Source organism: Hylaeus volcanicus, chromosome 5 (genome assembly GCF_026283585.1).
Source record: "Hylaeus volcanicus isolate JK05 chromosome 5, UHH_iyHylVolc1.0_haploid, whole genome shotgun sequence".
Taxonomy (NCBI): Eukaryota; Metazoa; Arthropoda; class Insecta; order Hymenoptera; family Colletidae; genus Hylaeus; species Hylaeus volcanicus.
This window is the reverse complement of record NC_071980.1, coordinates 9,804,606-9,818,896: the sequence shown is the minus strand read 5'-3', so window position 1 is coordinate 9,818,896 and position 14,291 is coordinate 9,804,606. Positions and strand designations below refer to the sequence as shown.

The 14,291-nt window shown below is 38.2% G+C and overlaps 2 protein-coding genes across 2 annotated transcripts in view; one reads left to right on the top strand and one right to left on the bottom strand.

Annotated features, from left to right (window-relative positions):
- Window positions 1-460: 460 nt before the first annotated feature.
- On the bottom strand, window positions 461-2,800 carry LOC128876468 (cyclin-dependent kinase 2-interacting protein-like). The gene is made up of 4 exons (XM_054122881.1): window positions 1,451-2,800; window positions 1,065-1,288; window positions 883-991; window positions 461-784 (listed from the first exon to the last, which is right to left on the bottom strand). The coding sequence occupies exons 1-4, from the start codon at window positions 1,479-1,481 to the stop codon at window positions 588-590; spliced, it is 561 nt and encodes a 186-aa protein (XP_053978856.1). The 5' UTR covers window positions 1,482-2,800; the 3' UTR covers window positions 461-587.
- A 504-nt stretch (window positions 2,801-3,304) lies between these two features.
- The window catches only part of LOC128877201 (uncharacterized), a 14,370-nt gene continuing 3,383 nt past the window's right edge, over window positions 3,305-14,291 (top strand). The window contains exon 1 of the mRNA XM_054124317.1: window positions 3,305-4,441. Within this exon, the coding sequence (XP_053980292.1) occupies window positions 4,430-4,441 (12 nt within the window). The 5' untranslated portion in view covers window positions 3,305-4,429. The remainder of the gene's footprint in view (window positions 4,442-14,291) is intronic.

The window sequence follows — 14,291 nt, the reverse complement described above, 5'->3', positions numbered from 1 at the left end:
TTAAAGTGGATTATTTACAGATTTCATATAAAATACTATAGCATTGAGAATACTTTAAACATCAAAAAAATTCCATCCACATTGTTATAGCATTTATGTACAGCGGAAATTATTAATTTTGTATTTATCTGTAAATATGTATCATATATGTATAAGAAGTTACTGATATAATTAAACGTTAATGACACTAATAACCGTTAGACTAATTATACTAATCATGATACATATTGATTTCGCAGGTTTGGTTCTTTGTATCTAAGATACATTTTGTAGAATCTGCATTTGCAAAGAAATTTATAGTATCTTTGTATTTCTTTGTGATCTCAGGCACCAATTGTAAACAAAATTTCATTGTTTGCTTTGGACTCTGAGTATACACGTATATGTTAATTCCATATTTTCTGTTCCTTTTTTGTCAAATTATACAGACGGTATTTGAAAAACCACAAATAAATGAACATTCTATTAATCTTTGTTTTATTTCAATAGTTGTAAGTTATTGCATAATACAAAAACATTATTATAAATATTAAATCATTTTTAAAATAGAAAAATACTTACCAAATATGTACCAATAATAACTACAACTATCTATGTCCAGTTTCTATCAATAACGACTCCAGAACTGTCGTTAGATTCGGTGGTAGTAGTGGTTGATGCACCCAGGTAGCAAGGAACAACATTTGCAAAGATACTGTATAATAATGCGCTATGTCTTCGACAACTTTTTTCTTTACTTCCATTTCCTGAGAATACGCATTATATATGGACTCTGCTACTTCCCCTAGAAAAAAGAGATGGATATTCCACGTAAGTATTTCTTTTGATTTGTTTAAACGATTACACGTTGCATTTCATGTATGAAATATAAATTATACATACCAAATTTTGCTGTGGGCCACGTTGTAAATAGTTTGTCTGTATTTTTCTCTAAAGATATTGTTATTTTTATTTGATGCATAATTTCAGCAAGATTCTTTACAACAGTTTCCTGTAAAAAGATTTTGGTAACGTTTTGTTTGTTTTAAATATGAAAATACATATTTAAAATATATATCAATTACCAGACTGTCGCAAATATTTTCCAATTTGTCGCATAATTCTTGAAGAGTTTGAGAGTATGATTTATCTCGTTTCTCCAACGTTACTTCTTTTAGTAATACTAATCCTTGTAAATGAGCTGTGTTCCATTGTTGTATATTTGCATGAATGTCTGCAGTCAAATCTCGTATATGTCGAGCAGAACCTACCAAATTTCTTCCTTGTGCAGGTTTTGGAGACAAGATTTCTACGATATTCAATGTAAAATATAAATTAATTATAAATATAAATTAAATGTGTTGTTGTATTATATAATGAATTCATCAAAGGAGTGTGCATTTATTTATTTACCTTTGACAAATCATAGAACGATCGATAAGCATAAAAATTAACAAGCTTGATTACTTACTACTGACTGGAGAAAATTGTTCCTTAATCATCGTTTCTGTGTCAGTTCTTTCCTAACGTTGCCCAATGTGATCAAATTGAAATGTTTGAATAGGTAAACACAACGTTAATAAACAACGAAAACGATCGGTGCTTAACAATTGTACAATAAAATGCTGAGTATATTTATTAGTATTTAGGTATAATTACGATAAAATTAAGAACGTTCAGGTTTGTACAATTTAAAATAACTGTTACACGTCCAAGATTTGTGCAGCATGTAGAAGGAAGCGTGACTGGTGTATACTACGTATGTATGTAGATATGATTAATTTTAAACTTGCATATTTGACAAAGATAAAAAGCAAAGATGAAGTACTTTATTTAGTACAATGAATTGGTGCATATTCGAAATAGACCCTAATTAGTTAATCGTTGTGAAATAAAGTGTTTTTAACGAGAAGCTACCAATGATAACAATACTTCCGCTAAGAATCCCTAACCGTCCATAAAAAAAGAGAACAATCAGGAAATAAGTACGAAGTAAAGTATCGTAACGTTATTAAAGTAGATTTAAAGTAGATTTCATTGTGTCGGGGGCTGTAAAATATCGAATGAAATCTTCGATCATGGATATCTCGCAAACTTTTGCAAGATTTATACAAAATTCTGCATGTATTTTAAAAATGCGATACCATAGGATCCAGATGGCGCGTGTGTCGCGACGCGTCCACAATTATGCGGCAAAATCAAATTTAAAATGCCTTGCAATCATAAACGAGCGAACAAGGCAAACAATGGTGTATGTCGTAATTCGGCAAATAAGAACCGATCGCTTTCATACCATAAACAGATTCAACTTGGAGCGAATGTCGTAATTAATACGGTACGCTGCATCATCGATCTTGAACATATATAAATAACACAAATAATTAACACTTTCGCTGCGGACAAAAATAAGTAGCTAGGGAGCTACTTCGCTGGCAGCTGTAATTATGATATTTTTTTTAATGAAAAATTTCTTACAAATGTTCTAATATGATTATTTTGAAAAACATATATTTGTGGTAACTTATTTTATATATAATATGATTGCCGAACAAAAAAAAACTGAAAACTGAAAAATAATAAAAACAACTATATATTTTCAGTTGGACGCACACGCGCGAAAGTGTTAACTCAACCTGACGTTTTTCTGTTTATATTCTATTTCTTTTGTTTTTGTTTTTTGAAAGAATTGTATTAAACTAGGGTTGGCTATATATCAAATACTGTAACCGAATGAGAAGAGACGATTTACCACGAACGATTTTAATTTATTTCTATATACAGGGTGTCCCAAAAATGTTGTGACACATTGAAATGGGTGGTTCGGGAGGTGATTTGAAACAACTTTTTCCTTTACAAAAATGTCGGATGGGGCTTCGTTAAGGAGATAGTAATAAAAAAACCCGACCAATCAGAGCGCGCGGATACCGTTGGAGCGCCCGTGGTAGTGAAGGCTACGCGCTGAGCGGCCGCGTCAATATCCTTCGATGCACGTCGAGTCACTTGTTCGCGTACGAGAGCGGCTACCTAGCGCGTAGCCATCGCTATCGCGACCGCTCCACCAGTATACGCGCGCTCTGATTGGTCAGTGTTTTCCGTTAATATCTTCTCAACGAAGCCTCGGACAACAATTTCGCTAAGGAAAAAGTTGTTTCAAATCACCCCCTGAACCACCCCTTTCAAGGACCTCCAACATTTTTGGGACACCCTGTATATGGTCGAAGATCGAAGGACATTGACTCTGATTGGTCGAGGTTTTCTCTTAATATCTCCTTAACGAAGCCCCATCCGACATTTTTGCAAAGGAAATTGTTGTTCAGAATCGTTTCAGCAACCCCCCATTTCCGGCTCCTACGCGAGTTTTGGGACACCCTGTATATTCCTACAAGTCTCACTTGTAATTTGACTAAAGGCAATCAGAAATATTCACTGGGACGTATTATACGTCCCGCTAGGGGCATTAAGCGACACTATTTCGTCAACTAAGATCTAATATTAGCACGAACGCGAAAAAAAAAAAAACGTTTCTGTAACTACCACAGGAAACTATCGGATGCGTCGCGGTGTCGTTGGTTCTGTTGCTTTTGTTCGGAGAACGGTCGGGGAACAACAAGGTCACGCAGGTAAAATGGCAGTCGCCGAGCGGACTCCGGCCGCGTCTCGATTATAAGCTCTTACGGCCCTCGGAAATTACAGGAACCGCGCGAGTTGGACGAGGAAGTGTTGCTAAACGCTCGTCGAGCATAGTTTCGAGAAACCGTGGGTCTCGAGAGAGTCGATATCCTTCGGTCGATGTACGCGTTTACACCTGGCTAAGAGTCGCCGACAATCTGGTTCGAGACTTCGAGCGTCGACCCGAGGAGCGCTCGAGATCGAAGAGGCTGACAGCGGTAAACGCGAACGATTCGCGGTCTCTCGCTTCCGAAACCGTCGGAATTCGAAATCGTTTTCAATGGGGATTTCAGTGATCCTGGATCCGAAACACCGGAAATAATCTTCTTCGGTTCCTCGTATTCCGCGTGTGACACCGCTTTGCTCGATGCTGTCGAGATCAAAGATTGTTTTTCAATGGGAATCGATTGATCCAGGATACGAGGCGCCGGAATAATATTTTCTCCAGCCACGAGAATAGGAGATCACGGTCGTGGAGAACGGGTCTCCGTGAACGAAAGTCGGCCGTTCGAATTTTCGGCATACCGACTCGTGGTGAGGGAATTCCCCACGACATCGGATTGGTCACCGTTCCCCGGGTGGCCCACGGACGCGATAGCGATCAGACGAGAGTGACGCAACTGCGCGGCATGATAACAGATACGGACGTTAACCGCTCGCGTTCACGATCTGATAAACGGAACGAAATTGTTCCCGAAGTTGGACGATTCGTATCGGTGGCCACGTCCGATTACAGTTTTAGTCTGTGCCCGGTCCTCTCCGCGGAATCTCGCTGGCAACGATGAAAATGGAGGTAAGTGCGCGGCACACGCACGCGCTCAGACCGAAACCAATCTTCCATTTGTTTGTTATTTGAAAATCAGACTGTTTCTCGAATAACACGTTAGTGTCAATGTCTCGCTTGTTGCGCAGTGAAAGAAACACGAAAGGTGACAAAGTGCAGTATATACTTATCGCGAATGAGATAAACACAAGGTTCCTTTTATCGTTGTTAACGAACAGGGATACGTCGTACATTGTACGAGATAATAATACGTTATCTAGGAAATTGTTTGTTACGTTATAAACTCGATATGTTAACCCTTTCGACCCGACTTTTCTCTATTTCAATTCTATCAGATTCTTTTTCAAAAAGTAATTGTATCGAACTAGGGTTGGTTGTATGTAGACTGCGGATATCTTTATGCATTTATAGGAAATTTGAATGTGCAAGTAAAGTTCGTGTTATAATATTTGCGGAATAAAATAAATTCCTATTTAGGTTTAATTTTTCTAGGCACGTTCCCGAAGATTTTATTTTGCATAAAGATCCGCAGTCTAGTTATACAGTGGATGTAGAAAGTATTCGTACACCGATCAATTTCCAAAAAAACTGTGTAAAGTTGTAATTTATTAACTTATTTTTTATAAACAATGACATTCTACATATTCTCGGAAATCTCTGGAATAGATAGATTACAAAAAAAAAAAAAATAGTTATTTATGTAAGTTATAAAATTAACAAGAAAAAAACAATTAATCGATAGAAATGTTGAAGCAATAAGTATTCGCACAACTGTTTTTCAAAACTTGACTAAAAAAAGAAAAGAAATTTACATTAATTTATAAGTATATAATACTTCCTTCGTGGGATTTCTTTTTAATTTTATAATTATTGTAACTTTTATAAGCATTAAATTAACTAAATTATTAGTTATTGGAAGTGGAATCTTTTCCCATTCCTCTATTAGAACCTTTTTTAAAAGTACTTTACTGGAATCTTGATGTTTTCTAATTCGTATGGAGCAATAAACTAATGTGTTTACGTTACAAACTTCGCTGTAAATGGCTCGTCATAAGAATCGTCCAAATACTTATTGCTTCTATACTTTTACCCGCTTTTCGCACTTTTTTGTTAATTTCACAAATTATATTAACACGTTGATCGCCACGTCACCCGTATATACTTTTCACTGAAGAAATAAAAAAAATTAATTCCGAGGGTTAAGCATCAAAGGAAATGGATTTAAATGAAATTCACGAGTTTTGATGAAGTTACAAAAATATATACCACGATAGATGTTTGATTACGTACTCTGCAATAGTATAAATAATATTTAATCCTAACAGAAATTTTCAAGAATATTTGTCTGGCAGTGAACGTGTTAACCAGTAAATGTTGTTTGGACTATATCTATCTTGGAGACTTCCGAGAATATGTAAAATATCATTGATCATAAAAAAAGAAGTTAAGGAAAGTACAATTTCACAGAAAAGTTTTTTGGAAAATTGATCGGTGTACGAATACATTCTACACCCACTGTATATGTCAAAGGCTGTGTAGTTGAACAAGGAAACTCAACTGTAATTTTGCCGAAGGCAATCAGAAATATCCACTGGGAACACGTATGTCCCGCTGGAGTCGAAAGGGTTAAATAAATCAAATTTACTCTTTTCGTTAAAATATATAAACTGAATGATAGTCACGCATATATTGCGATAGCGAAAGTACTATAGCGTCCGGATATTAACACGAGTTAACGCAGTCACTGTATAACGCAGAGGCGATTATTTGTTGGTATCAGCAAGAGTAAAAGTAAGAAAACAAAACGATAATGCTTGGCCGCGTACCTTTGGTCGATACCGTAATTACAGTGGTAATTTTTAATGGAAAAACAGATTTCATTATACTCGGTAATTTACTGTTCAAAGTATTTCACGAACTTTTTCAAACATCTACTAATCGGTGTCGCCGGGTGTTTGATAAACGCGACAACGTTTTTGCGTCGAGCAATCAACGAATCGCTGCACGTATCCGTCGTTAGTTCAATCAGCGTTATTATTACCGTCTTCGCAGCCTAACTAGGCCTTGAAAGCAAGATGCGTTCCACAGGTAGGAATTCGTGTTCTGGCACTGTTATTTGCCTCGAAAAATGGACAGGGCGATTTAACTTTAGATAGTATACGATATACCGATAGAAAACGCGGGAAAAGAAAAAATTAGAAACGCGTGTAAAGTGAATTCACGTCGATATTGGACAACGACGTCTTACGCCATCGGACATCGTTACGCTTTGTGCCTCCGAGTATAGATATAATATTTATTAAAAGTTGCATCAGCGATTTATGGTTAGTTTCGTTCGTTAGAATTTCTTTAATAGGTTTACGTCCCCGAGGAATCTAATGGCTATTTTATCGTCTTTCTATACGGTTAAAATATTCCATCGTCGTTTCCTGTCTTTCATGCTTCCGTTAGTGTACATTCCATCAGTATATGGAGCTGGATTTCGCGCGTTTCACGAATAGCTGTGTCTGTTGTTATTCCACAAGGTTCTAATCGTCGCTAACAGTGCTCGGCAAGTTAATCTCGATGTACTGGGAAATAGAAACGCGCACGACTTTATCTATGTTTGTTGTTTCCATCGATTTCCAAGTACCGCTTCTTCATTGATGATTCGTAACGTACAGCTGTACAGATACGTTCTATTTTCTTCTTTTTCGATGAATGACGAAGAAGCAATCACATCTCGACATTGTAATTCGTTCTGTTTTATTTCGATCGTGCACCATCTCCCAGCCAGGTGTATTCGCGTCGATGTTTATCGATATAAATCACCGATTCGATCTGATCAGCGGTACTCCTAAAGGTCGATTCAGATTGTACGACACGGACCGTCACGTTCCGGCAACGACACGACAAAACATTAAAACAGGCGTTTTAATAGAACTATTCACACTTAACAGACACCGACCTGAACGTTCCGTCAATGGGAATAGTGTAAATACTTGAATAGTTCCATTAAAACGCGTATTTGAATGTTTTGTCGTGTCGGTGCCGGTACGTGTCGTTATATGTAGTTTGAATCGATCTTAAGATGGTAATTCGTCAACGTGATCTCTAGCCTCCGGAGCATCGACCAAATACGTTTCTAATTATGCTTTTGCGTACAAAACGTTGCGTCGTGACTGAGAAAGTGCCTTGGAAAAGATGTCACGGTCCCGTCTCCCATTTAACCGTGTGCATTTCGAGATTTCCTTGCTTGAGAGTGGTTCGCCCGAACGAGACGAACGCGAATTCACACGCGCCATTGGTAGTGGTTAGTGGTGCTCTCGAAAGACTGGTTGGACGACTATTTAAATGAATTTTTACGCGATTTTCGCTCGACAGGTTCCGTTTTCAGTGTTGTTCCGTAGATTTATTTAACGAAGGATCTTGACCTCGCTCTATTGTTCTTTGATTTGTGAGAGAATGGGTATAGGTTAACATAAATCTCTATTAAAAATGACTTTACTCGAAACGAACGACTCCCACAAAATCCGCCGGGCGACTGACTGTTCTTCAACAAAAAAGAAACAAAAAAGGTTAACGAAAAGAGCGACTCGAACGTGTGAATCGAACCCGAGACACTGCCTGGCCCGTTCGCGATCGGTGAGCGACAAAGAATGCCTACCAGCTAATTCTTGGAATATAAAAACTGAAATTATAAACAATTTAAAAAAAAAAGAATCGAAGAAAAGATCGAATAATCGAGAAATGTTTGCAAAGAGGAACAGACGTTATGTATTTTTCCAAATATTAGGTTGTCCCGAAAGTTTCTTTCGCGAGTTGCACTCAATTATTTTATGTGGTCGTGTTTATATAAATAGACAATCTAATTTCATAAATATTCATATGTGTGTGAAGTTAGCCCCGCACTTTTCGAATTTTTAGTTTTTCTTTCTTGTGCCGTATTGTGCTATATTTGTGCTGAATTGTGCCGTAAATAAGAGATCGATAACATTAATAACAATTAAGAAAAGAAATCAAACCAAAATTATACTAGCCCCGCACTTTTGCCGAAACAAACTATTTTTCTATAGAAACATGCGTACCAACTTGTGCTACATTGCGCCATTGATAGAAACTCGTTATCTCTACTCATTTTGCAGATAAAAAATGTTGAATTTTAAGGAATACAAAATTTAATATACGCACAGTTTGCGAACGGCGACAGATTATCAAATTCTGCAAGTTGTGCTAAATTGTGCTACTTACAATACACGAGACATATGCGTTAAAAATTGAGATTAGCTCGAGGGTCAATGAAAATTAACAAAAAAAGGTGGCGGTGATTAAAAATTTTGATATTTCCGAATTTTCTTTGATTGTGCCGAATTGTGCTAGACTAGCAAAACAACTTTTCCTAATTACAAAATCTCGTCAGATCGGCAGATTTCACGGCGTTGGCAAAGTTAGGAATCAGACTTTAAGAATTTGCATTCGCATTCGCACGCGCTCGCGTGTAGCGGAGTGCAGTAATGCCTCGATAAATGCACAAGCTCGGGATTGAAAGTGTGCATTTATCATGGAGTTCCCACATTCTTTGATCTTTGCCGACAGCTTCGGCTTATTTCGCTTATTTCTTTTCTTAATTGTTATTGATGTTATCGATCTCTTATTTGCGACACAATTCAGCACAAATATAGCACAATACGGCACAAGAAAGAAAAACTGAAAATTCGAAAAGTGCGGGGCTATCAAAAATTTTGTTTTGTTCTATTTTCTTGAGTACGCTTTGACTTACAGAGTTCCGGTTTACGGCACAATACGGCAGAAACGTAGCACAATGTAGCAGAATTTAAAAAAATCAAACATTCGAGAAGTGCGGGGCTAACTTCACACACATGATATTCATGTTGTAATAGTAATGCAGCAAAATGAATCCTGCACAATTCAGTAATGTAACATAAAACATAAAATATTGTGCGTGTATTGCTTATTAATAAAGCGAAAGAAACTTTTGGGACAACCTAATACATTATCGAGTAATTTTGTTCACACGCGACGAACCATAGCGAGCCATAATTTAATTGTAATATAGAGTCGTATTCCAGCAAAACGTAAACGGTTCGGTATTTATTGAATTCCAACAGTGCAATTATCGCACTCGAAGGTATCGTCGTATAGGTACTGTATATTCTTTAGCAGCATCGTTGCCGTTGAAACCGAACGACATATTAGGTATGTGGGTCGTTGTTGCCTTTGGGATGGTTAGACTCGTTTTCAAAAGCGGTTCGGCAGGTGTTTCGACGCTGGGAACAACAAAGGAAAACAGCTGTTGCGTTTCTAGTCGCGCCCAATCCCGAACGATTATGATAATTATACCAATCGTTCGAAGCGAATTTTTTAATTCTTTTGACACGGTGAATATAACAGTATCACTGGTTTGATCGAAAATTGTCTCGAGATACCGAAACCTCCGCAATCCATGCGTTCGTATAATTTTGATGCGTAGTGTGCATGACTTTTCGCGCACAATTTTCTATCAAAAAGAAATTATTTGTCATCGCTAGACTGCGGATATTTATGCAAACTAAAATCTTCGCGAACGTGCCTACACAAATTGAACCTAAATAGGAATTCATTTTATTCTGCAAATATTATAACGTGAACTTTACTTTCAATCTTTTTTATATTCTTGCATATTGTCAGGATGTTGTAGTCATCACCAAATATTCAATAAATAATCCCGAAAGTTTCATAAAGATCCGGTTGATCCATTCGTTTCGAAAAATTCGTAAATATATGCCTCATTTTCAGCGTCCTGAACCAAGTCTTCCTTTCGATTCCAAATTTCTGTGTTCGAAAGGTTTCTTGGTCGAAACCGTAGCAGCGAATCGACAGTGATCTACATTTTCCTAAAAGGTTCACGGTTAACACGACCAATTACGTATGCATATCTAATCGAGCGTGCAGTCGAGAACACGGCGAGGGTCACTGACCATTCTCATCCATAAATAGACACCTATCTCGTTAATTTCTCTTAATTTCAATTTTTTTACATAATTTTCATTGTACTTTTTGAAATGAATTTTATCATTGGATCCTTTCGAATTTTATCATTGAAATCCTCGTAAATGACGAGGACGATCGAGGACGATTTTACGATCGTTTATCGCGGACGACTCTCGCGACCTCGAAATTGCGTTATCCTTGATCGAAATCGAGTGCATCATCGGTCCGGAATTTAATGTCGGCCATCGACGGTAATGAAAACCGGAGGATGTGCCATCGGCGGTACGAACGAGAGGCAGGAAGATCCGTGGCCCATTTTTTTTAGAAAGGAAACAGGCACGGGTTACAGTTAAGCAGCGACGCTAGTCGGTGTTCAGTTTTCAATGAGCGGCATTCCTTGCTGCTGGCCGACTACAGCTGCTCGCCTGGAAACCCTTCGAGAACCCGTTTCGAGTAATATTCGGTTCTTACGCGGAAGTGCGGACGAAACACCTGAGCGAGCTTGCTTCCTTCGTGCCAGCTTTCCGTCTACCTTTCCTGTCGCCCTGTACGTCGTACCTTTCGAAGGTTCGTCGATCGTTCGTCGATCGTTTGTTGATCGTTCGTTTCGCAGCTCGGTTGTCTCTCAACGCTCGTGGAATGATCCCTGTGTTTAGGAATCTGTTCTCCGATCTGTGCTTCGTTCGTTCGAGTCCCAGAGAAAGGTTGCTCCTCGCGTGTAACTCTGCCCAAACGAGAAGTGGACGATTTGCTCGATTTCAGAGGAGCTGCGTGTATCTTGGACAGGCGAAAGTCAGGTGAATCTTGTGAATTCCTTTCTTCTTCTTCTTCTTCTTCTTCTTCTTTTTTTGTTTTAATATTGAAAAATTGTCGTGTACGTTTTAAAATTTGCACTCTTACACGTTGAGGCCAGTTTTAAAGAACCGCTATCGGCTGTGGTATCGATCGATAAACCTGGATTAATTCGATGATCGAAGATAGCGCGTTGAGGTAGTTCCGTGAATTTTTTTAATGGATAATTTTAACAGAACATGGCTCGATTGTTCTTTGATTGAATACGAATCGATTACTCGGGCGAGCTATTATTCGTTCAAGGTGAAATATATCTTTGCGTTATGATTCAGACTGCGGTCTTTACCGAACAAAGATAGAGTTAAAGCTGTTTATCTCTTTTGTTCGTTATTTTTATCGGAATGGAAATTTTTTCTATGTTCGGTTGGAAATTACTACCGACAGCAACGGTTTTGACAAATAGCACCGGCGAACGAAGAACACGAGGGATTGAACGCATGGCTGTCGTGTTCAGCTTTCTGGAATTCGCTTCCCGTTAGCGAGAACGATCGTCGCGAGATGGTAGCTTTGAATTCGATTCGTTTCGCGGTTTGTGTATGTTTGTCGTTTCCTTTTTGAGTGTGACGCACCTCGCGAGGGATCAGGGACCTTTTACCGCGGTGGTTCTTGACTCTGAACGTACCGAGACTTTACATGTATACCTATTCTTACCGTAACGTTAACCCTTTGCACTCGAGACCTTTTTTTTCTGCTATCTACCAGCAACTCGAGATGTTTCTTAATGTTCTATCGATATGAGTTCTAAGCTATCTAGATTTGAGAATAAGGTCACCTTTACCTCACCGACAATCATTTTATTGACACTTCGAGCTTCACAGAAATGAAACCTAAAGGAAACCTAGTGATGACTGAAAGTCAACTCTCCAGTGCAAAGGGTTAATATTAATAAATAAACGGTTATTTTTACAAAGAAATTCTTAGCTCATTAAAAGAGATTTAATGTTAAAAAGGCTCTGATCTTTCCTCTTTGACTCCCAGTATAGGATTGTATCATATGTTTCTATTTTGTTTAGCTATAGAGAACTCGGTAGTGTTATTCGTGAATTTTACAACGATATTACGTTTAGCGTTAACCTTCCGTTCCCCTGGAGCCCCCCTCGACACCGTGACGGTGTTCGAGGACCAAGGAACCCGAGGATGAGTTCCGTTGGCTAAGAACCACTGTACCGGTGCAACAGGAAGGCTCGTAAACCGTGTAGGTGGCAAGGAAACTGGTGTTTAAAGCTGGTCGCACGGTTCGCGTTGAAATTAGAATCGTGGTTCAGGTTGTCACGGGGTCAGGTTGCACCGTCGTTAATTTAACAATCGGAAACACCGACTTCTCTAATTACACGAGCCTGTGCGACAGGAATATTCGTAAAATGAAAAAAAAAAAAGCCTGGGAAGAAGGCGAAAGATTCCCGTAATTCCTTTCGTTCAACGACCATTTCTTATCTTACTTTCGAAGCCGGATGCATCGATAAAAACGATTAATCTAGAAAAGCAATTAACGAGCAAATTAACAGCCGGTTGAAGTAGAACTCGGATCAGTCACCTTCTCCTAAGTGGAGTCCACGATACAGTCGTTATCCTCGTTTTAGCGATTATCTTGGATATATCTAGGGATTTTCTAGATTGATTCGTTCGATTGTTCGGAACAGAGAATGGTACCGATATCAATAAACGTATAATATTCAAAGAAAAACACGTGGAACTTGATATCGGATAGCGAAACTATAATTCTTGTCGAAATTCGTGTAAAGTCTTCTAATGTCAGCTGTCACAAGTTTACCAAATACTAGCAATGGTATTCGCATGGTACTGGCTATAGATCCTCGTGTTGAGACGGTTCGGACAATTCTCTGATTCAAAGGGAAAAGTAGGGGACTTTATAGGTTTGGAAAAGATAGAAAATGGAAGCATAGGAATGATGAATTATGAAATCATCAGTTATCGAAGGAAGGAATTTGAAATATTTGCTGCTGGAGATTGACGGAGGATGAGAAGAAGGCATGTGTGTGAAGTTAGCCCCGAAACTTTTCGAATGTTTGATTTTTTTAAATTCTGCTACATTGTGCTACGTTTCTGCCGTATTGTGCCGTAAACCGGAACTCTGTAAGTCAAAGCGAACTCAAGAAAATAGAACAAAACAAAATTTTTGATAGCCCCGCACTTTTCGAATTTTCAGTTTTTCTTTCTTGTGCCGTATTGTGCTATATTTGTGCTGAATTGTGCTGTAAATAAGAGATCGATAACATCAATAACAATTAAGAAAAGAAATAAGCGAAATAAGCCGAAGCTGTCGGCAAAGATCAAAGAATGTGGGAACTCCATGATAAATGCACACTTTCAATCCCGAGCTTGTGCATTTATCGAGGCATTACTGCACTCCGCTACACGCGAGCGCGTGCGAATGCGAATGCAAATTCTTAAAGTCTGGTTCCTAACTTTGCCAACGCCGCGAAATCTGGCGATCTGACGAGATTTTGTAATTAGGAAAAGTTGTTTTGCTAGTCTAGCACAATCCGGCACAATCAAAGAATGATTCGGAACGATCAAAATTTTTAATCACCGCCACCTTTTTTTGTTAAATTTTATTCACCCTCGAGCTAATCTCAATTTTTAACGCATATGTCTCGTGTATTGTACGTAACACAATTTAGCACAACTTGCAGAATTTGATAATCTGTCGCCGTTCGCAAATTGTGCGTATATTAAATTTTGTATTCCTTAAAATTCAACATTTTTTATCTGCAAAATGAGTAGGGATAACGAGTTTCTATCAATGGCGCAATGTAGCACAAGTTGGTACGCATCTTTCTATAGAAAAAAAGTTTGTTTCGGCAAAAGTGCGGGGCTAGTATAATTTTGGTTTTATTTCTTTTCTTAATTGTTATCGATGTTATCGATCTCTTATTTACGGCACAATTCAGCACAAATATAGCACAATACGGCACAAGAAAGAAAAACTAAAAATTCGAAAAGTGCGGGGCTAACTTCACACACATGAGGAAGGCGGAGTTATGTTAACTGAAGGAAATACAAAGATTATGTTGGC